Source organism: Pungitius pungitius, chromosome 16 (genome assembly GCF_949316345.1).
Source record: "Pungitius pungitius chromosome 16, fPunPun2.1, whole genome shotgun sequence".
Taxonomy (NCBI): Eukaryota; Metazoa; Chordata; class Actinopteri; order Perciformes; family Gasterosteidae; genus Pungitius; species Pungitius pungitius.
In genome coordinates, this window is record NC_084915.1 from 7,999,656 (window position 1) to 8,023,399 (window position 23,744).

The window sequence follows — 23,744 nt, forward strand, 5'->3', positions numbered from 1 at the left end:
CTTTTAATTGCATAAATATTTGACCTGAGAACAGTGAGAAGTAATTTTTTTCATATGGATTTTTATTTTTGTTCAACCAATTCCAGCAGACAAGTGTAGAAATAGCATATTTAGAAATATAGTACTTTCAGAAATTCAGGTAGCCTATAGGTAAGTAGACCTTCCGTAAACTATGCTTTTTTAAGTAGACCAATACTTTCAAGTACATTCAGAACATTGGTTATGTTTTCAGACGTGGACTTAGTTACCCTGGTCCTTAAACCAGTCATCTGGTGCAGTGTGGGTTGGGTGTGGGTCCTTGTACTCGGTTCGGGCTAACGTCCACTAATAGTTTTGCGTTGAGGTGATACTTGAGGCTCGATGTGAATTCCTTGTTGCACAGCTTGCACACAACCATGCTCGTATCGACGCTTCCATCCGTGTGTTTATTATAATAAGATTTCCCATTCACGGGGCCAACCGACACGGTCTCGTCAGCTTCTTCGTTCATGTTCACTGTGGTTTGTTGTTGTCTGAAGTCGTGAACGCTAGTTGGTGCTCCAGTATAATCGGTCCTCCAAAACTCATCCAGTGAGAAACGTTCCGCGGTGTAAAAAAATAAGTGTAAAAATGCGTAAAAAATGTTTAATGTGTTATTTTTTGTGTAATTAATTAATCTTAATTCACATTGTAATTAATTAATTGTAATTAACGCGCTAAAGTCCCGGCCCTAGTTTTAAGTGACTCATAATTTTAATATATCCATCACTTTCTCATTAGAGGGAAATTCTAGGATATGAACTCTCGAGTTATGGAATTATTTAACCCCTGTATTGAATATCAGTCTACCAAGTGGAAGTTTGTTTGCAAGACTTTGAAAAATCATCTCTAGAATGATACTGATGATCTTTGACCTCCAAAATCTAATCACCCCCTAATCCTGTAATCCCCAAATTCCCTTGTGAAATTCCAGGTGCTCCTGAGTTCAGGATGGTGGACCATACACCGATAGACACGTAACGCCTCCGTGCCCGCATCAAAAGTCTTTGTAATTTAGACTAGCATAAATAGGCTTTGTAAAATTTGATGAGATCATTTATTGGTCTCGCAGCGGGGAAATTTACAGTACCAAGTCCTCCATGGCAACCCAACCCAAACTTGTTGCCACAAATGTCAACCTGCTAGAGGCATCGACGGAAAAGTCAGGGGATCACTTCAGCCACACAGCTTCATCCTGTGGTTACAGCCCAACATTTTAGACAGTCTATTAAAACGTTGTTGAGTCTGGTGCACAGACATCGGCATCCCGAGAGCAAGTGCTGCTAGCAATCAAAGTCTCCACTGTCTCCATCCGGCCCACCGCCTGTGGCCTTGAATACTTGAACAGACCTCATACAGCCAACGGACTTTTGATCTTTGCTGAAAAACAACAACTATGGTGCCTTTTGATAAGCCAAGATTTTCATGAGGGTTTATCTATATTCACTTCAAATATCCTTTAATAAGAAAAGCTATTTAGGGTCCAAGATATTCTTGGAATGCACGACACTGCAATTAAAAAAAGAGGAACACAGCGGTTTCCTAGGGTTTTGCACGCCTAAAACCATTGTAGGTGGACATTTAAATTTCCATCCACTCCTCCTGCCACATTCCAACCTCCACCACCTGTCAGAGCCACATCAAAATCCCCTGATTTTGTATCTTAGCTACTGCCCGTGCAGCATTCGACTTGGTGGCTGGTCGGCCCAGGGACCATCGGAATTTCCCTTTTCAGAGCTTTCGTGCCGATTCATGTGAGCTTGACTTGTGGTAAATCAACGCGAAGCCAAGTCCGAAACCTTCTAACAGGGAGGAACACACAAGAACAAAAGAATGTGTGTTCTCACTGGAGCAAGTGCACGGTTCAGTTGATGTCCAAGATGAATCAAACGTCTATTTAGCGCCTAAATCTTGGGATGGATGAATATTTGTTCTACTTTTTAGTTAACAGTATCATGCTCACCACATAATTCAGCACATATGTTATAAAGAGTGTACTGTTATCCCTCTCATTTCATTTCTTGTCCTGGTATTCAAAGCATTGCCCCATCCCTAAAGTTTAGCGAGGTAAGCCTCCGTATTTGGAGGTGGAAATAAAAGGATTACATGCCACTACTTAACAGTTTTTTGTACAATTACTTCAAACAGTCATAATTGTTTTTAATTGCCTTTAAAAGATGATGCAGCTTTACACATTTTAAAAACACATCCAAGTCACAAAAGGTAAAAATGATACAAGAGATTACTTTAAAAGTCAAGACAAACAAATCAATATATACAGTTACTGTGGCATTTACAAAGGATCAGATTAAAATGCAGTACACTGGGCACATACCAGCTTTTGTCAATTGACATACAAACACTGTAGTCTACTGTTAATAAATCATATTAGTATTAAAAAAAAATTACAGAGCACGATGGCTCGATAAGGTGCATGACTCACTGGCACTAGTGCCTTAAAAATTGTAATTTATAATAAAAGTTAAAACAGCCTAAAAAATCCCAACATTCTTTAGACCCAGCGTTAATTTATAGGATAAAGAGTTTCTGCATCGTCAGTCTTACAATATAGTGCATTCAAGAAATGTGAGGTTTGATAAATAGCCATTAAAAAAAAAAAAAAAAAATACAAGGGACCTAAAATACAGGTTCTCCAAATAATTGTACCGTTCTATGTATATTCTAGGTTCTTATCATCTTTTAATTAGGCTTCTGTGTGGTTTCAACTTCACACTGAACTGCTGCTTTGTCAAACGACTGCAGACCCATTTATTCAAGTGTCGGCGCTATAATTAGCTGTTGTGGTGGGGTCAAGTGTCACGGATCATCCAAACTTGTCTATAGCTACTGGACTCCACTTTCTCCCCATCCCTGTTCACATAGCAAAGATTGTATCAAAAGACAAACAGGAATACATTCATTTCTGCAGATGGTAAGGTACTTTAAAGTTTATGTATGAATCAGTTACAAAACACTAAAAATGACTATAGTTAACTCACTTTGCATTATACAACAAAATGCCATCATGCCTTCTAACGGATGTCCCATGCATTGTCTACAAAAACACCGGTACGTGGAGTGATACATGGATGTCATGCATGCATTTCTTTGTGTAAAGCGAATTACAATGACTATATATAAACAATCACACGATGCATGCGTCTACAAGCCTGCGAAATAAATGGTGAATTGTTAAAAAGTGTTTTAATTTACAGAGTTATGAAACATTGTTGCAGAATGTACCACAGAATCAACTGCGAGTGTACTACACTTTTAGGTCGCTCAAAGACATTATTTCAGTGTAATGAAGTGGACCAAGATGTATGTAAAAAGTGCCTCATGTTTCGACGCCTTGGTTTATGATTCTTAAAATTAAAATACAAAAACGATACCCTTCAACAGTTTGACTTGAGTGTCTTTGATCTTTGAGTTTATCTTCAAGGCATTCTTAAGATTGTATTTCTTGGTTTTTCATCTATGAACTTTGGCAGGACAAGTCAAGGACTTTCACATTTTACATCGAAAGCCCTTCCAGTTAAAAATTAGCTGGAAGTTTCTATTTGTCATCACGTTGGAACACTGCTGCAACGAATCTGAGATCGCTGGCTGTGTGAATCCCGTTCTGGCCCAGTGTTTGCCTGTATTTGGTGCCATGCTCTTGTCTTGTGTCCCTACAAGTCTCCCCGTCTCTGCACACTGCGCCTGCAGCATGACGCTGTCAACAGCATGTTGCTGGGATGTTTTACTCTGCTGTAGTATGCAGCGCTGGGAGCGGGCCGCTCACATTTAGTTGCTCAATCTTTTGCTTGAGGCTTGTCATTTAATCCAAGTATTTGCTTTGCCATTATATAAAGTAAATGCAAAACTTTCGAAATATCTGTACAGACATAGTTTGGCATGTCTGTACAGAAACATGATCTTTGGCAACTTCTTCAAAGTTGGGCTACAAAGATTTAGTTGCCAATAGTTTTGAAGATGTGTAGTTGGGAAAAGAGTACAGAAACTTCTTAAATTAAAAGCAAAATTTTCTACAATTTGTATATTTTTATGCCAAATGTGTAATGAAAAAACAGCTTTACACATTTGCTGCCCATGTAAAAAGGTTTTTAGTGCGGAACGACAGAAAGCATGCAGTGCGTTCTGCAGAAGTCTGTTTTATGTGCTGCATTGGATCAAATAACAGAGTGTTTACACTTCAACAGTATATAACTCAGGCGGTTTCTTTCATGCATGATCATATTAGATTTCAGAAATAGACAAGAGCAAATAGTGATGACCCGTCAAAATATTCTTTATGCTTGCAGGGAAAATTTGAATGGGTTCCAGTCAGTGTTGACGGTAAATGTGGTTAATTGACCTTTTAACAAGAAAGCCGAGTTCCCCTGCTCGTCGAGATGTGTTAATCTCTAATTCTGCTGCATTATGCCGCAGCGGCTGCATACCTTTGGACGTGTACTTAAGTAAGGATGAAATAAAAACAAAAAAAAATTCATCCTCACCCATAACATCCTCTTATCCTCTTATTTTTGGAATTAATTTTCCCCGTAGCAATACAGGCAAAGCAAACAAGCGAGTTCTGTTTGATATTTTGTTAACTTTATCTCCACAATGGAACTTTGAAACGGATTTAGGAAGTTGTTTTTAGCAGTATCCAGAGAACACCCCGCGGCAGGGGCCAAGCGAAGGCAGAGGCTACAAATCCATGCTGACGTGGCGAGTAGTCCTTCCAGGCCTCCAACTGTGTCACCGACACGTCAAATGACAGCATTGGATACGGGAACAACAACAACAACACCAACGGATTTTGCAGCTGTGAACTCAGCTTTCTTGGTCAATAAAATGCTACCCAAAGAGGAATTTATTGCTTCGATCAGTTACATCCACCATCCACCCTGATTTAGGGTGGAAAATCTTCCCTCTAAACAACACAATGTGCTTAATTCGTTGTATTGGTTCTGCCAGACACAACAGCTGACCCACAGCCTGACCACAACTTTCATCTCGTTCACAGTGGTTCCCAAAAGACAGTAAAGTAAAGTAAATAAGTCTTCAAAGTATAGTAATGTAAGTGAATGCTTGATAAACAAAGTCTTCAAAATTTTCTTTTACGGTCAGATAAAAACAAAAATACTGCAGCTGCTTCCGATTCCGGTCAGAACTACTTCAGCTAAATAATCAGTAAAATAACTTAGTTGTTGAGAGACTTGTGAGCCCAAGAGGTAGTAACAACAATGTTATTTTCATTTCAGAGTTGGATTTCCTTATCACTAGACAATACTCTTCTTGGCTTGATTTAGTTTCAAATAAAGACAGCATTTGTCCAGACAGCAGACTTTACCTTTAATGACTGACCTGCAGCACCAAAAGTACTGGACACTCACACGGCAGGACAATCTGATGTTGCAGGTTGACTGTAAACAATGATGATGTTGCACATCAACTCCGTCTTTTACAGGCCGAGTACATTTTTACATTTTAAGGCACTTAAGCACTTAAATGCCTCGCGAGTTGTATTAACCACTCTAAATATCACAAGCAGGAACTTAGTAGGTGCATCTGGAGGCAGCACTCAGAAAAACAGATTTTGGGAAGTTAATGGGGAAACAAGTATTTGTTTATTTCTGTGATCCAATTCTCATCTGCTCTTTGGCTGCCACTTGTTTTTCAGTATTTCCGAATACCTTGTCATTTGTGTGTATTATGAAGGTCACAGGCAAAACTTCCAAAAATGTTTTTAACCCTGCTGCTTTTTGGTTGCTGCATTAATGATTTACAGACTTACTGTGTATGTAAAGTAGAATCTCTGAAAACAAAAACTTTCCACTCACAAATAGCAGAGCTGTCAACAGGTGATGCCTCGCAGTGCCTCAGATAAAAGCTTTACCAGTTTTGAACAACCTCAATTATGACTAAAAGGAACACACAAAAAAATGCTTGAGCAAGAAAATAATGATCACAGGACAGGGCTAAGAGCTATTAGACTGAAGATGTAGGTAAAAAGTACCTTTCGTTAAGGTTTATGGAGGCAGCAAAGAGGAGACATTATTGGATCAATTAGAAGTCCCTACTCGTGAAACAAGATCGGTTTAGCCAAACCTGCCAGCATCTTTGGTACATGTACTGAGATAATTTCTCCAATCATCTCTGGGAAGCTGACCTTTGTCGGGAGCGACTGAGCCTGGACGAAAAGGTCAAATGTAAACTGGTGGAGCTTCTTTACCGTCTGAAACAGAAGGAAAGATAAAAGAGCAATAGTTAGATCATTTGGATGAATTCAAAGTTTCAGGAGACTTATCGCATGAAAATATATTACATAATAAATTATATTAAACTCCTCCCTCAAACCTTGTTTTTTCCAAAAGAGATTACACTTATCTGAAGGCTGCATTTTTCTGTGGGCCATAAAAATTCATCCCATCCCATTAAAAAAGTTTTTAGCAAACTTGTAGAACTGGTCTTTTCTTAAGACTCTTCTGCTGACTAGATGCACCCACATGTTCAGATGTCTTAAGGGCCTGCCGGGGGAAGGAATACATGTCAACGCCATGCATGAAGTCGTGCATCTCACCATCTGGAGAGAGTCCAGGAGTCGGGTGAGCTGGTAGAACCGCTGAGGACAGTTAGTCGCCATCCGATAGCTAATGAGACGATCGAGTTCGTTGATGTAGGTGAGACGCAGTTCATCAAAGTACTTCTGACTCTTCAGACCCTCAACTGGAACTGGTGACAACAAGGAAAAAAAACAAAAACCAGTTTGGACTACATGCTCAGCTGTTGTCCATCTCCTGCATGCCCCACTTATGGGACGAAGTAAAGCGATTTGTCACAATCTACGTTGTGAAGCTCAGCACACGGGCACAATACTTACGAATGCTGAAAAGGAGCAAGGCCTTCATGCAGAGGAACTCCTCCTGAGAAATCTGCAGCAGCAGGAACTCCTGTGAAAGATGTCTCATCCGTATGCAGTGCTCATACATTGTGGACATTTGCATCCGATGTCTGAAGATTTAAAAAGGTCAGGATCAGAAATGTGAAATGAAAGGAAAATGTGCAAATCCGAGAATGAAGGAACAACTGGCTTCACGCCTCGGACATTTATTCTGTAATAAATAACTACTGAATGGGAAAGAATGTCAGGGGTTGGATCCATATCTATTAATGCTGTAATAGGGTCATTGGTGCTGAATGATCTTTAAAAAATGAAGATTTGTGCAGTGGGATCGCCGACATTTGAGGCAAGATGTTTAAAACACACAACTTCGTTACATTAGAATCTCTTCCTTTATAAATGGCAATTTAAATTAAGTCCATGTAATTTATAGTGTAATATTAAAAACGGTGATTCGATATGTCATGTTCATCACGCTTGAATAATCTTCAGTTATTTGAAGGAGCTTGGGAGAAGAAGAGTGGGAGAACAGGCATCGTGACCGAAGTTTGCCATTCAGTGTGATTAAAACAATTCTTTTATTACTGAAGAAAGAAAGTTTATAACATATTCCTGTTCTGTGAAGATATGCGATCGTATACACAGATCACATATAACGTAATTGCTGCACTGAAAATTATGCTGAAAATGTCTGTATGATAACCTGCATCCATTGTCGAAATCAATTTCTGTATCAACTGTCTTATGAGATAATATATCACAGCAGATATCTGTTCTTAATACAAATTTAAGTGAACCAGAGACCTTTCTGCCTGATGTGATAGGGGGATCGTTGCTGAGGTATATAAGTAGTACACCTGCACTTTTAGTTCAATGAAAAAGCCCAACAATCTCCTCAATCTCAGTACTTAATTCGGTCCCCAATTACGGTGACTGTGCCGGGGTTTTTACCCCTCTTAAGGAGGAAAGACTTGGCACAGCGGGAGACGGTAAGCAGCTCATTTAAAAGATGACAAGGAGCACTTAACATTTTATGCTAAATTTCTTTCAAACACCTTAAATTATCCACCTTACTGATTTACACGGCCTCCACTATGGAGCCAAATCCTTAATTCAATCCTCAAAATCTAAACTACTGATCCAGCACACACAAAAACGCAGGCCATGATATGGAAGTTGGTCTCTTTTAGTTTCAAAAAGAGAAAAACTCCTACATCCTCCCTTTAATTCCAACTTTAAACTTTCAACAAGGGGAGTCTTTGGTGTTTCCCCTCCCCTCTAAACACAGGTATGTTCTGTCTGCAAAAGAAAAACACCTGCAGGGAAATGACTCAATCGGGAAACAATCAAATGTGAAATAAGGAGATTTTCGTTCAGAGCAATTCTCCGCTGTCAGTCAGTTTGCATTTTTTTTTCAATTTATATCATTATTAACATAATCTGTTGGGATACTCGTTGAGGTGTTACATTTAGCAAACAACAACTGGATGCTGCATCATTAAGTGCTGTTGACATTATGCCTTTATTACCTCCACCAAGAAGCTACGTTTTCAGATCAGTTTGTGTTGTCAGTTTTTCTCGGAAGGATTGCTGAAAAACGAATGTCCCCGACTATCGTGACCATTGGTGGGAGGCCGAATAACAACCTATTTCCCTTACGGAGGCGGCCCTGGTGGAGGTCTGCGCTCTCTGACTGCCCCTCTATTTACCCCCAGTTATGCCATCAAGGGCCAAAGCTGTTTTGTCTATTGGCTTCATTTTGCCATTAATGTTTTTATGGAGACTGAAATGGAAATAAAAAAATTGCATCAAGTTCACTTCAGCTTTTTCAGATGGCAAAGTAACCATTAGGATGTCATAGTGTTGTTGTCATATAGACGTTGTCAAGGTCATCTCAATTTGGAGACTAAAGGTAACGGAAAAAAATACATTAATGGACGTCGCTCAATTATTCAATGAGGCGGGTTTAAGTTTAGAGTAAAAAAACAGCAGCTCTGGAGCTGTAAATTCTGAATTTACAGTAATTATAAGCAGTTAACTCTTTTTTGTAAGCATGGCTTTTGTAAATCCACATGGAAAGTTTCATCACGTCGAGACAACATTATTAAATATTCAAGCATTTATTTAATTGTCATTTTCTCACACTTGGTACATTTGAACAACTACTTTATTCAAAGCTGTAATTATTCCGATCACATCCGCTAAGTAAGACCCGGCCTCACACTCGCTCACAAAGTCACACAATCATAACTGGGAGCTGCCCAGCTGCTACGGTCTGTGAGCCACTGAGCAGCACCAAATGAGCAGTTTGGGTTTTGTTCATTTACTTCCCTGCCCAGATTCATCCTGCCAGTTTGAGAAGCATCATGACGCGTTCCAGTTACTAATCTTTTAGTTATATTCAGAAATATAACGTCAGAATGGGGTATAATCTACCAAAACATAACAATGATGTAGCAAGGGACACTTTGTATATGCTGTGGATTTACGTTTAAATAAATATTATAGAAATATATATTTTTTAATATGACATGCAGTATTTCTCAGCTTCTAAAGTGTTTGTTTAATGTAGATGAACATCCGCATTAAACATAAAGTAGACATAAATAATGAACAAACATTTGAGGGGACAAAATAACAACCATTAATATTCCTGACTAACACTCACACAGACCCAACCACTGTTGTCTGTCATGAGTAATATTCAGAGTGAAACAACTTCAGCAGGGCTGGGAGAGTTTCAATGCTGCAAACTAATGTTCCTCCCTTTAATCTCACATTGACAAAAGAACACCTAAGGAGGGAATTGGATGAACATGATCCAAAAAAAAGCCTGCCAAAAACGTTAGAGATGTCTTTGTGTTTTCAGAAATGGGGAGAGAAAGAGACAAAGAGAAACTGATACGTCTGTATCATGTACGACATCGCCAACTCACTCGCTGAGGATATATATATTTATATATATATATATACACATGATGTTGTTCACCCACTGATGAAAGCATTTTAGGAAACAGCATTGAATTCAGGGGTGTACTTACTCATTGAACACAAGATCCGGGGCGAAGTAAAGCATCCTGCCGTTGACGTTCTTGTAGGACCTCCATCCCAGGGCAAACACCATCACCCCCATCCATGAATGTTGGATGACAGTCATTTGGTCGTCCACGTGGAGATTTCTGAACCCTAAGGACAAGGATTCAGCAGAATAAAGTGCAACACTAGGGCATATTTTGTACTGATAGAAGCACAAATCCTTATGCAGTAAAGTGATAACCAAAATAACTTGTAATACACTGGGGTAACACAATGACCATTCTTGAACCATTTTTAATTGGTCTCCTACTTTTTATCTCTGGCAGACAGTTAAAAAGATTTCTTAAGGGATGATAACAAAAAAACTGTAAAAAACTGTAAAATAACTAAATTTCCCATGGACTCCCTTGGTAGTTTACTTTCCATATTAATGCGTATCATGTTTAAAATGACACGGGACGCTCTCTTATGTCAACGCCCCTAATCTTAATAGATCATCTGCAGAGAAGAAAGAGGACAAATCACACATAAAACAGTGTGCCCAATATATACTTAAAGCTGTTTTTGCAGCAACGGGCTTCTAGCAAGTACCAACATGTAGGCATTGAATTCAGATGCAACTTTTGAATGTTTTTTTAAATGGTTCGTTGATCAAAATCGTTCTTGTGGAGAAAACATTTCTTGTTTCTCTCTAATTCTGGTTTAAAAAAGTAGATTTTGCAAAACATAATACTGAATGGAAATAATATAATTTATGACCAAAAACATAACTTTTAAACAGGCTTTTTAGTGACACTTTCAAGCCACTAAACATAAATGCTCACACTGCTCTCACATTGTTCACTGCAGTCGCTTCGTCTAATTACACACCGTCACGTTCTGTCTTGTTCACACAGCTTATATTTTCTCACGTTGACTTGTGTAAATTACTTTATTGTTGTTTTGAGAGTTTTCTCTATAACTAAAATTGAAAAAATAAAACTTTAAAAAGGTCAACCAGGATCAAACAGAATATTATTAATAGGGTCTAATTCTCAGAGAGAAACAGAATGCAACTTTGTAGAAGTCAGCTTTGGTAGCAAGTACAAAAACTTTGGTGTCATCTTTGACTCTGATTTAAGCTTTAGGGCTTATTCACCAAATCAGACTTTTATCATCTGAAAACAGCTCAAGTGTGGGCACTTTGCAATTCATGTGTGATATTCAACCTTTAGCTGTTCCAAAGTGCAGCACTTAAACTTTAGTAGAGGTCGCTTACAGTTTCATGCGATTTTAAAGATCCAACCGAGTGTCTGACAGTGGTGCTGATATCTTAAGTATAAAGATATAACTTACAGTGTTAGTCTGGCTTTTGATTGGAATTTTTTTTATTTAAATACTATTTAATTATTTTTCTCCAAAACAATGTTTGTTCTAATGGTTTACTTGTAATGCTCTATTTGAACTATTCTATTAATTTAACATTTACTTCGATCCTTTCTATGTGTTGTGAAGTTACATTAAAAAGCAAAAGCTGATAAAAATAGCTGGTTTCTCTGCTTTGCGTCACCATATACCAAACCATGTTTTTTTCTTATCATTAACAAAATGATCTCACTTCAATCAATATCTACAGCTGCTATAACCAGGATAGAAACCACTGTGTGTGATATGGTTCCATTGCATTTCGGACTATGGAGCCTTTTCAACATCGTTTACCTACTTTTTTTTAAATTGTATCAAACCGTTGCTGTCGTGATTCGTTCCCACTGCTTTGATCAAGAACAGAATCATAGCCAAAAAGGGCCCAAATGCCTAAAAAGAAACTGAAATAATGTCCTACCTGGCAAGCCTTTTGCCCATTTAACCACTTTGACCAGTTGTCTCTCTCCCAGCTCGTTGAGGCTGGTGAGCAGCGAGGCGGCAGAGTCCGGCTGGCCATAGTCGTGCCCTGCGTTCACCACCTCGGGTTCAATGGACTCCAGGATGTTGAGGAAGACCATTTGTGTGTTGAAGTTCAGACCCGATTTAGGAGAGAAATTCTGGATGACTTCTAAGGGGTCCTTCAGGGGAGGTTCCTCCTCCGGGGTCTTCTGTTGCCCAATCTTCTTCAGCTTACGGGCTACAAAACAAAAGCAAGGAAATGAGAAGATGTTCATTTATTTATTATTATATTCATGCTTTTTCAACAGACAACCAGTTGAGAAGTGAGCCGAGTCAATAATCACCAATCCAAGAGACACGGATTCATTTACCAAATGCAAATGAATGGGGTTCTCTAAACTTTGAAGGCAGAATGCAGATTTAGTCATTTACTTTGTCCCCAGTTGTCGAACAAGCTGATATATTGTTCCCTAAAAAGACTTTTCTTCTCAACCACAGACTTTTTTTTAAAGACTTGTTTGTGAGACGGTTGAGTTATTTCTGTCAGTAATCAGGGCGTGGCTTGTGAAACTGAACTCCGCTTTCATTTTGTGGTTGATCACAGTTCATTCATTGTTTCTCAATTCTGCTATAAGAAGGAGTTTGTTGATCTGAAACCTTCAAGTTGGACAGATATGCAGAACATCAGAAACCAGGAAGGGGACAAATACTTTGTCACGGCAACGTACGTAAATTCCTGCTTGCCTGTAAGATGGATTACAGCAAGATGTGCAGACGCTGCAGTTATAAAAGGTTCCCCTTTTAGACTACAATCAATCACAGTCACTAGTCAATGTATTTATCAGCAGTGAATTGAAAATCTATACAAATAATCTAAACTGTCGCGAGATTAAATGCAATTCTGTTTCATAGTGAAGCTTTCTTAGGTTTTGAGTAACGTTTTGAGGGAAATATCTATTTTACCCCAAAATACTGTACACTGACATTGAGTCATAGTCACAGATATTGAGTCATAGTCCATTTAAAAGAAAACTCCCTGAATGGAAGCCCATCTGGTGGAAAGCTTTTCTGGTCATCTTGTATTAGAGCTTGCTGGTCAATAAAAAAATTTCAAGAGAAGGTTTGGGAGAGGGTTGAAAATATAATATAATATAATATAATATGATATATATTACAGCTATACCCCTCAATAAATCATGCGTGTTTTAATTACACTTAAACACTGCAAACCATATAGGGATTAACAGACAACAAAAAGTGAAACAAACAGTAGTGTATGCTTAAAAAGAGAAGATTGGCTCCTCTTGAGCAATGAAAAGCTGCAATTTCTCTCCCGCAAATGCAGAGACTGCTGAGGCAGCTGCTCCATACGACAACCTGCACTTAGAAACTAAATTGCAGCGAGTGGAGTAGACTTCCATGTACAGTAAGTAGTGATACAACCGAACTGGAATGATTATATTCTGCTAAACAGCTGCCAAATGCATTTGGTTCTTTTACAGTCATGGTTTATCATTACCACCATTACTGCACTCGATAACTGACTGTTTTATTTCCTCAAGTCAGAAGAGCTGTGAGCAGTGAAGCTTCAGCTTGTTATTTCAGAATGACGGTCTGAGCTGCAGTGAGTGACAGACAAATATAAAGATTGAAGACTTTGGCCTGAGAGATTAGGACAGAGATTTCTGTTGTTCACTTACGTTTCATTAATAGTCACAATGAGCTGGAAAATCTCTTTAAAACCAGTGTATTCATTTGACATTTCATCTGTTTTAGCTATAAGAGGTAAAAACAACACCTCATGGAATCAACCTATGAGGCAAAATCCTTTCTTGAATCCATTGTGCCGATGTTGACTGACAGTTAAAATGGCATACATTGTAATGCAATTGGCTCTTGCAGCGTCTGTGCAGAGAATCTCTGCAGCCTGACTTTATAGTTGAATATGGAATAACCGGTTGTAGGCCCGACTTAAGACGCTCAAAGGCACCAGGGTTGAAAGACAATTGTCACATCTCACATTTTCTGTCTGATCTGATATCAAACATCTTGAATAATAACTGTTAATTAAAAATTCCTTCCCAGGATTCATCTGTACACAGACAGGCCTCTGATCTTTACAGAGTACAGTGTAAATAAGGCGGGTTTAGATAACCTCACCTCACCGAGCTTGAGTTGAAGCCAATATAAATAGGCGGTTGACATCCCCCAAAAAAGCGCTGGATACAAGCACAGTCTTTGTTTCACAGACAAAACGATTAACTTGTCACGCCGTCGTTAACTACGCCGACTGACCGGCACACTGAGCTGTGTCGTCAGTATGATCGATTGTTTCCAGCTCAAACTGACCTCTGTGGAATAAGCTGCCGACGTATCCATTACAAGCCCATTTTCACTCAAATCAAATTGGGCATGTAAAACTTATTGGACATTTTCGCCTCAATATACTCACATTTTGTGGACCACTTCCCTCTGTGTCATTACCCGTCTCATCACCATTATAATCACCATCTTTATATCGACTGCCATTTTAGGTTCGCAGGCGCGTCTTGATTGCAAAAAAAAAAAAAAAAAACTTGAAGGTCAGTTTAGCACGTTTTCCTCCTCTCGAAATGCCTTTTTGTAATGTGTGCCTTTGCAGATCCACTTTACTCTCACTTTGGTGTCCAGGTTGCAGATGTCATTACATCATTAGCTCACTGATGTTAGTTGTGTTTCTGGAAGAGTTTGAGGGAGTAATGTGTCAGAAAGTCTGACTCTAAAAAAAGAGATGTGGGAGAGCTCAGAAAATACATTTTCCAAAAAGACTCCTCACTTTCTTCTTCTTTCCAATGTTAAAAGCCTTAAACTATAAACTCTATAAACTAATAATCTGAAAGCCGCGCCCTTCAATGAGAGAAACGCTGTTTTCTGATCAAATCTGCTCATCACAGAAAACCATGTCGACGTGCATCGGCCCTCCTGAAAAGGGAATTAGCGCACTGCATTTGATATTAAGAGCGGCCGGTGGTGTGAGTCACGAACCGACTCCCACTCGCTGCAGGTGAAATGGAAACTGAAGTGGCTTTTGGACTAATGTCAAGCACACTTTGGGTTAGAGACACAATTTGTTCAGGCAGGTTCACGGGTCTAGTTCATGAACTGTAAATGGTTTTAGAGTAATAAAAATCGGCCCGCTCTTTTTGCACATTTCAACACAAGGAGCCGTGGTCGGCTGCAGGAGGAAGCGGGCGCCTCCCTGCGCCGCTTGTATCGGTGGATGCAATTAGCATTCCAGGAATAATGTGGAATTCAAATGATAAGAAATGAAACCTTTGAGCAGTTCATAATAACTATGCTTTTCAATCTTGAACAGATGCCAAATGTAAGAAAAATTCAAAAATGCATTTGCTCCTCCTCAGACCTTCCAAACCACGAGCAGAGAAACGAAAAACAGAATATGATGAGATCTAATGATTGAAGTTTATCATTTAATTGATACATACAAATCCAGAGTCAAACCTCAATTTTGAGTTAAAAACCCTCTGGGATAATAAGCATAATTTTTCTGCCTCCACTTTTAAAAATGATTGTCATGAATTTTCCTGTGAAATGCATTGAGGGAATTACATGTCCAGGACGAGAATGTCTGTGAAAGGAAGCTCTTTTAAGCCACAACTAGAAAAGGTGTTCCTTTTTACTCACAATCGCAGCATTAGATCACATTTTCCCTCCATGGGTTTGTCAGTGACTGGTGGCAAAATTACCAGCATGTCTGCTGCTTTAATTCACATGTCTCATGTCAGCTTTGTGCCTCGAGTACAATTTTCACCGTTAACAGAATGGGAAAATGGAAGAGAGTGAAAATTGAACACAAGACTAAAATTAGTCCACTACATGTCAATCTTTACAGCCTAATATGACGAACAGGTGCGAGTGACAGTAAGGAGAAGTGAATGGAATAGGTCTAAATTGCATGGCAGCGCAGTCAGGGGCTTGATTATCAGTAACATCCCCTATTGTGATGATGCTGCAATTGTAGAGAGGCAGCGAGGATGTGCAGTGCAGAGAGAATAAAGTACTTGGTCCTCGGCAGCCACTTTTAGGACTTCACTTCCTCTGTAGTGTGCTTTGTTCATACACCGTGTAGTGCACAGTGGTTATTGTATTCCATGCTGCACAGACCTATGTATTTTAAGGACATATTTCAAGTGAAATGCAACTGATTTGTTCTACTAACAAAATATTCCGTGGTCGCAATCATTGTTTCTTCTAAAAGCAGATTTTTGTATTTTAATTCATATTTACCTCCAAGAGTCATCCCGGCTTCGAAACACTTCTTCAGCCGACAAGATGGACAGTTCTTCCTTCTTAGCTTATCAATAGTGCAGTCGTTTTTGCTCGCGCACAAGTACTTCTGTTTGCCTAAGCGGACGGAGAAACCACAGGTACACAATCTGTTCACCTATTGAACACATGAGAAATACTGGATTTAAAAGTCAAAGGGATTAGCTGTTGAGCACTGGCATCAAAGTGGAAAAACTGGGTCCGAGTGACACCCCCCCCCCCCCCCTTCCCCTCTTGTGTTTTTACCTTCCGCAGCCCTTTTGAAGAAAACCTTGCAGCTGCCACAGGTGAGCGCACCGTAATGGCAGCCAGATGCCTCGTCTGAACAAATCAGGCACATCCTCTGTGGTGGAAAGAAGAACTCCATTGGAAACATGTGCTCCCTGCCAGCTTCAAACCTGCAGTAAAACATACGAAACAGGACTGCTATAAAAGATCAACAGGACACTCGTAAAAACAAGGCATTAAATCTGAGTAATTGAATTCATTTTCATTCAAAATCACTGCTCGCAGCTTGGATATATCAATTGGGTCAGTGCACGGCATTTAGTTATCCATTGTTTTGGTATTTCACAAGTTTTTCTATCAACTTGTGAAACTAAAACCTAATTTTAAAGCCTTACTTTGAGAGTGAGACCACAGCAGATCCATAGTTTTTTCACTGGTCTAATGCGCTCCAAGCTGCAACCACAGAGCATGCACTATTCCCTCCCCGGAGCCCTGCTCAGGCCTCTCAGTGAGCAATGCAAAGGAGGACAGAGAGTGTGATGACAGAAAGTGTGGGAAAGATCACAGTGCCGACACCGCGGCCAAGGGTTTGGAGAGGGCGTGGGGGGGGGAGGGGGGGCAGGCTTCAGCCTTGAACACCGAGAGATTGGAAAGGGTTCAGTCATAACGTTGCCTCGGTGACGTAGATATCAAGGTTCGCAGCAAAAAAAACACAAGGATGAAGCACAACGGTGTCCTTTTAGGTGCAAAGGAACAAAGTGATTCAGACAAATGGGGGAAAACAACAAGCTCTGAAACATTTATTTAGATGTCAAGACTATAGACTGAGACTCGGAGCTCAGGGCTGTAATCAACAGTGGCTTGAAAGTGGCTTGTTGAAATAGCAATAAAAATGTGGTTTAAGATATAAAAACCTACATTTAGAATAAAAACTGTGAGGCTTTTAATGGAAAGAGACAGGTGCCAAACCACATTTACCAAATGTTACTGGGATTACACTTGGAGGAATCCATGGTAACATTTCTCACTATTGAAAGGTTGAAGGGTTGTCCTTGACCTTTAGAAATAAAAAGGATCAGTGTTGCTCACGGTTTGGGATGGCCTAAACAATTGTTGAGGTGGCGGCACGCTGCAACGTGAGGTTGTGCCATACATACATAATTACTTCTTTTTACATTCGTAAAAGAGAAAAACTCCCCAGTGTGTGTAGTGCAAGAAAACCATGTCCACCAGCCTACAGTATTCCAAAAGGAATTATTGCATAACAGAAATATCAATACATAAAATGCACCAGACAAGATAACACATTCCAGCTAAATGTGTTGTATTACATTGTTCAGGACTGCAATTTAAATAGTATCAAAGTAAGATGGGATAAAATATCCAGCAATAATATGAGATAAAAAAAAAAAATAACACAGATATGACCACTTGGAAATATTACAGCGTGTGCCCGGATAAAATGTATTTTTTATTTATTCAAACCCCTTTTTCTGCAGCCTGAAGTCCTTAGACGGGGAGTGCAGAGATCACAACTCGGGACTGCAAAGGTCAAGACACTTTTGGTCCTGAATCAGGACTTAGAAACAGCAAGCTGAGCCCGAGCGAAATATCTGACTTTATTACAAAGATTTGCTTCTGCTTGCCTGATTTTACTGCTGGACTAAAATGCATCAATGGAAACATCAAAGCTGTAGTAGGTGTGAGTCTGTGTGCAGCGTTGCTTAATGAGCAGAAACATCTGTTTTCACTCATTAGAAGGTAGACAAGATATAATCACGGACTGGCTCTCCTCACTGAATTCCTGCACTTTCTCCTCAGCGGTAAGTGGCGTGATTTACTCACGCTCCCCTCTGGACTCAATTCACTTTCCCTTCTCACTCTGCTGACTGCTAAAGATCCTTTAAGTCCTAAAATCCGGTTGATTAAGGATAAATTCATCCATTCTGTCTGTTTGTCCGGCAAATACTAGCAGAGCCATCCTGTTCAAGAGTCTGTTTGAACAATTACAGGAAATGAGATCTTTGCCTGAAACTGGAATCCCTCATGTGGTCTACAGATGGACCAGAGTGACCAGGGTGGTTTTTGCCAATAATTTTAATACCCATTGATGTTTCGTCAGATGGCACCTCCTCTGTAGTGAACTACGTGCTGAGGATCCTCCACATGTTGAGACCGGTTTAAGCTGAAACACATTTATCTCCCGCTCAGAGTCATTTTTTTGTCAATAATAATAATCATTTGTTCAGTTTCACAAAATGTTTTCATTTGGCTCAGTCCGCTGCCGTCTCCAGCCGCGTCTTCCTTCCTACAATGCGCCGCGTTACTTAGCAACTCCGACTGTCACCCGACTCACCTTCCTAGATCCCCCCCCCCCATTACTCCCAACGGTATTCATACCACGGCCATCAGCGCCCCCGCTCAGGATCATCGGCGGCAACCAGAAACCAATCAACAGGTGATTTATTTCTGCTAGAGGACACGTGGTTGCAGTTTGGTGACAGCGGTGGATCATCGCAGCTATGGCCATATTAGGGTGGCTGGGGGTCCACGCGGCAACGACAACGTTAGGTGAAGGTCACTGTTGCAGTTGAATAATCTAAACGAGGCGGCTGACACGTTTCAAGTCTGGAGCTGCCTAAATGCAGGGGGTTGTCCTCTTATTACAACAATATTTCAGCATTTGTCTCCAAAAGTGTTCCATAAATCACGCTGTGTTTTGATCAATCGATCCATAATGGGAAAGAACTTGGGAACAAATCTGTCTGGGGAGCAGGAGGCGATCCAAGTCCTGCCCGAGGTGTTACTCAGCAGCATTTCTCGGCTACAGCAGAAAACAGGCTGCTTGAAACAAGCCAAAGAATTTGCGGTGAGAAGCGAGAGGAAAGCTGGATGCGGTTACGTTTTTATGCGTTTGTACCATTAACCTGGAATTTACAAGTGAATACCATAGAAAACAAAACTGAGGTCTGGCTCTGGAATTTCAGTCAAATGTCTCAACTTTCCAGTGTTTTTTTTACTCGGTTTACTGTCCAATGGGTTAAAAAAAAGGAAAATGGCTTTAGAAATAAAACCAGCATGTATCCTTTGCCATCAGGAAAAGTATGTTTAGGGCTCCATGTCTTCTTAATTGAAAGCAGATGAGGTCGGAGCACCACTCGGTGCAGACCTCCGTCCCTCCGTGCGTTTGGAAGCAGCTCCTTGTTTGGGACATCGGAACTGGTTTCACTGGTTGGACTTTTAAGAACACCACTGATCATCAAATATTTTGATTGGTAATATAAAATGAAATCTTATACCTCAATAAACGAGGTTGAAAGATACAATAAATAAACAGGAATGTTTCTCTCATTACGGGGGAAACAATGAACACACCTTTCTGGCATCGGGTTCAATGGTTTAGTTTGTTACTGGGCTCATTAAACCCACTTGTGCTTATATTGATATTTGACTGATGCATCACGTTGCCATGTGCCACATTTTCTCTGTAACCTAGAAAGCTCTCATTGAGACCGCCTGACTGCAGGGGGGGCGGTGGGAAATGCCACAGCTGAAGGAAACATTTTCCCTTTTTGGACTACAAGTGGATAATTAACAGTTAGCGTGTTTAGTGAACACGTCGTGGTAAAGGTATAGATACAGTTTATTTCCACAACTGGGTGAGCTGATTTGCTTCAGCAACAAGTGGAAATCAACATGTGTGTTTATTTGACCACTTTGAGTATTTGCATCTGTAAACATTTCTCATGTGTTTACCAAAAGGTTGCGTTACATAATGCCTCAATCACACATTTAAACAAGTTTCACGGTGAGATTAGTTCATTATTTTACCTGTGTCTTATGTCATTTTACAGTACATGGCCTTAAAGGCAGTTTTCCTATATTCCCTAAGATCTGTACAGAGGCTTTGTTTATATATCATTCACGTGCAGATTTATAGAACATTTTATTTCTAAATACACAGCCACAATGTATTTTTAACGTGTGCTTCTCATTGTGAAGTGATAAAAAAGGCATCCTAAACAAAATGAAACACAGCTACATTCAATGTTCCGATTTTTTTTTCTGGAAATGAACACTGCGTTGAATATTTAATCAACTGAGGATGTTTCATGGTGATATCCATTTGTTACATTTTGTTACCCGAGTCCCCTTTGGTGCCACATTTTAAAGATGTCATTGTGGCCTTAATTTATTGGTTATTTATTCTTTTAGGTATCAGTCCATTCTCACTTATTTTGTTTTTTAGATTTTTAGTATCCTTGTCTTTATTTTGTCTGCTTTTGTTCAGGTATTGTGTCGTTTGGTTTTCTGTGAATCTGAAATTCAATAAGTCCAGAAAAAAAGAAATGACACCTACACGGCTTCATCCATATTCCTTGTTCATACATATGTAATTTAGTAACACTCACAGTAATGCAGTCATGCAGCAGATTCTGGCATCTAGTGTTTTCAAGCATCCATCAGCACGGTGTAGGTAATGATGACGTCAGCCGTACACATGGTAACCTTTGCCTTTAAGTTAACATGATCACTCAGTGTACAAGTCACACTCACATCTGGGAGAACGTGGCAACATAACCGCCGACACAAAAGCTTTGGAAACGTTCGTCGGGTTATTGACACGTCGGAACGTTGTCAGAACAAACGTTTCCCTCATCTCTGAAGCGAATTGAAGGCAAATATTACTCTTCTGTAATTTCATCCTGTGTGCACTCTGTTTATGACGTGGTGATATTCTCTAACAGGACGACTAGATTTACGCTTGTATGATTTTTCACTGGGCGTATTCATAAATACTTTCATACAGATGTTTTGAGCAGGTACCACGAACACAACAAGGACAACTCTATTTCTTTAATGTTTGAAGTCCAAAACAAGGAACAGATTTGTTATAGGGCAGGACTTTGTGGTTTTGATTTATGACAAATATTGTCAGTATTTTAACTGTATATTTATCTTGTCGTTTTGCCATTTTAAAGTGTTGACATTAATAAAAGAAAACGGTTGGTAAAATCTCATTCATAGACAATATTATCATTAGGAACTTTATCAGTGATGTTTGATATATAATAACATCCAATCAGCCCAGTGTTGCACATCAGCAGATTTTCCTTAAAATGTTTCAAATTGCAGTGCAACCTCGGTTGAATTTAGAATTGTGAAAGAAGCCTCATAACGACACGAACTAATCTCAAAGCAGGAGAAAATGCGCTGAGTTTGCCATTTGGTTTCTAACATTAAATAAAAATAAGAATAAATGTAAATGTAAAAGAGTAAATTTTCCTTTTCTGCCGTCTGCAAAAATACAATTTAAAAAAAAAGCATAAGGAAAATAAATCCATCACCATCTACAAAGACGAAGGTGTTATATTATGACTAACTGGGTTTTACCGTCACGCAAAGCAAAAGCAACTCGTGTCTGCAGTAAAGGTCAAAGCAAACTCACTTCCACTTCCTCTGCTCCCTCAACATCATCCCAGCGTCTTTATTCCGTGACAGAAGAGACACGTTACGAGTGCGTTACTGTTTACCTGCTGTCATTGTAGGTGACGTCCAGCCACTCGCCGACTTCGGTCTTCACGTAGTTGGAGTTGGGATAAGGCGGCCTCAGCATCCCGCCGGGGTACCACTGCTCGGGACGCACGACGCTCCTCTCGTGTGGATTGCATGTGAACGCGGGGTTGGCGTCCGCGCTGTGCGCGTTCATGCACTGCCTAGAGCCCCAACACTGCGCGTCGTACTTCTCGTTCGGGGTGTAAACCCCGGCCCACGGCGCCCCGGAGGACTCGCCGTCCTCGCATTTCACCCTGACGCTGTACTGTGGCGCCTGATAGCCGCCGAACTTGTTTAGCGGCTCCTCCGAAGTCCGGCGCGTGGTCGGCGGGCTCGTAGATCCGGCACGGTCGCGGCGCGGCATTCCGGCCGAAGTGCGCAAAGGTGCCCGGCGCGGACGGCGCGTAGTCGCAGGACGAAGCGTGCGCTGCGTCCAGGTGCTCGATCTCCTCCGAAGTTACGTCTTCAGCCTCGCACAGCGCGAAGTTTTGCTCGTGCACAGGTGTCCGAGTCGGGGTGACGACGTGTCGGAGACGCGCAACCGTCTCGGAACTTTTGAACATCTCCACCGGTTGCCTCTGGCCGTGCAGGGGCCGGTCGTCTCGCTCCGGGTACTTGTACGCGGCGGCGGCGGGACAGTTGACGTTCATGAACAGATTGTACTCCCCGCGCGTTTGGTCGTGGGCGGCGCAGGGGGGGAAAGCGGCGTCCGACTCGCTCGTGTCGTTGGACTCCATGGCCAGTCCCAGCGACACGGACACGGCTTTGCAGAGCTCCCGGGCTGTTTCTGAGATCGTGGCGCAGGCGGAAAAGGAGCGACTGTCGCCCACACGGCAGTCGGCGTGTGAGAGCTCCTCCGGAGGAGCAGCAGCTGCCTGGCAGCAGGCGTTTTCCATGTCACGGGCTAGCGGATCAGCGTGGCCGGAGCCAAAAATGTTCGCGTCCGCATTGTTGCGCTCTTTCAGCCTGTCCGCGCCGCTTCCCGTTGAGGTTTGCGTAATATACTCCCGACTTTCTTCGGTTTTTAGCGCCATGCTGCGAGCGCCCGTAGCGTCGCCCCTTTTTCTTTTCTCCCCCCCTGCCCGAGTGTCGCTGCGAGATATCTGTCGGTCAGTTTGGCTCATTTCCCAACAACAACAAAAAAAAAAGTGTTTACTCGGCCAATAGACCGAAGTTCGCGGGACAAAGGTCTCTGCTGCGACTGTCACGCACAGCGTCTCTTCTTCTTCTTCTTCTTCTTGGTGACGGTCCTTCAGGAAGCTACAGGAGAGACAAACTCCTCCTAAACTGAGATTCACGCAGCCAGACACGTTCAAATTGGGGTTTGATGTGAAGTGAATTCATCGGGAGGACTTTTGTAGTCAATCTGGCAAACGATGCCCCCCCCCCCCCCCCCTCCTCCTCTGAATTGAGAGCATGGCGTTGATTGATTCAATGGGACAATTTTAACATTTTTAGACGCTGAAGCGAAACGCGAGATGTGAATCTAGTTTGATTATTTAGATTAGGCCTAAACGTCGGAAGACATGAACCAAAGGTTTCGAGAAAAATCCCGTGCAAATGGACATTGCACGAGCACGAGCAGCAACGACTTTGAACATTTAACCGCACGTGTGGCGCATTTGGGCTAAAAAACACAGCGCAATGCGCTGTTTAGGGTGGACACATGTGTTGTGTTTTTTTTCCCACATCTGGGTAAATCTTTTTTTAAAAGATCTTTAAAGTGCCCATCAGCTATATGGGAACATTGCGGCGCCTCTTTCCCCATTTTCTCCAGCTCGATCCTCTGGCTTCACAAGTTGGAAGTTTGGTCGGAAAAAAATAAAAA

General features: G+C 40.9%; 1 protein-coding gene across 1 annotated transcript; it reads right to left on the bottom strand.

Annotated features, from left to right (window-relative positions):
* Nucleotides 1-2,325: 2,325 nt before the first annotated feature.
* On the bottom strand, nucleotides 2,326-23,284 carry LOC119215557 (androgen receptor-like). Its single transcript, XM_037467802.2, is given in 9 exon segments — nucleotides 2,326-6,241; nucleotides 6,587-6,738; nucleotides 6,887-7,017; nucleotides 9,949-10,093; nucleotides 11,766-12,044; nucleotides 16,094-16,210; nucleotides 16,379-16,530; nucleotides 21,895-22,209; nucleotides 22,211-23,284. Coding segments are annotated over 9 exon segments (2,280 nt in total). The 5' UTR covers nucleotides 23,041-23,284; the 3' UTR covers nucleotides 2,326-6,082.
* Nucleotides 23,285-23,744: the final 460 nt, after the last annotated feature.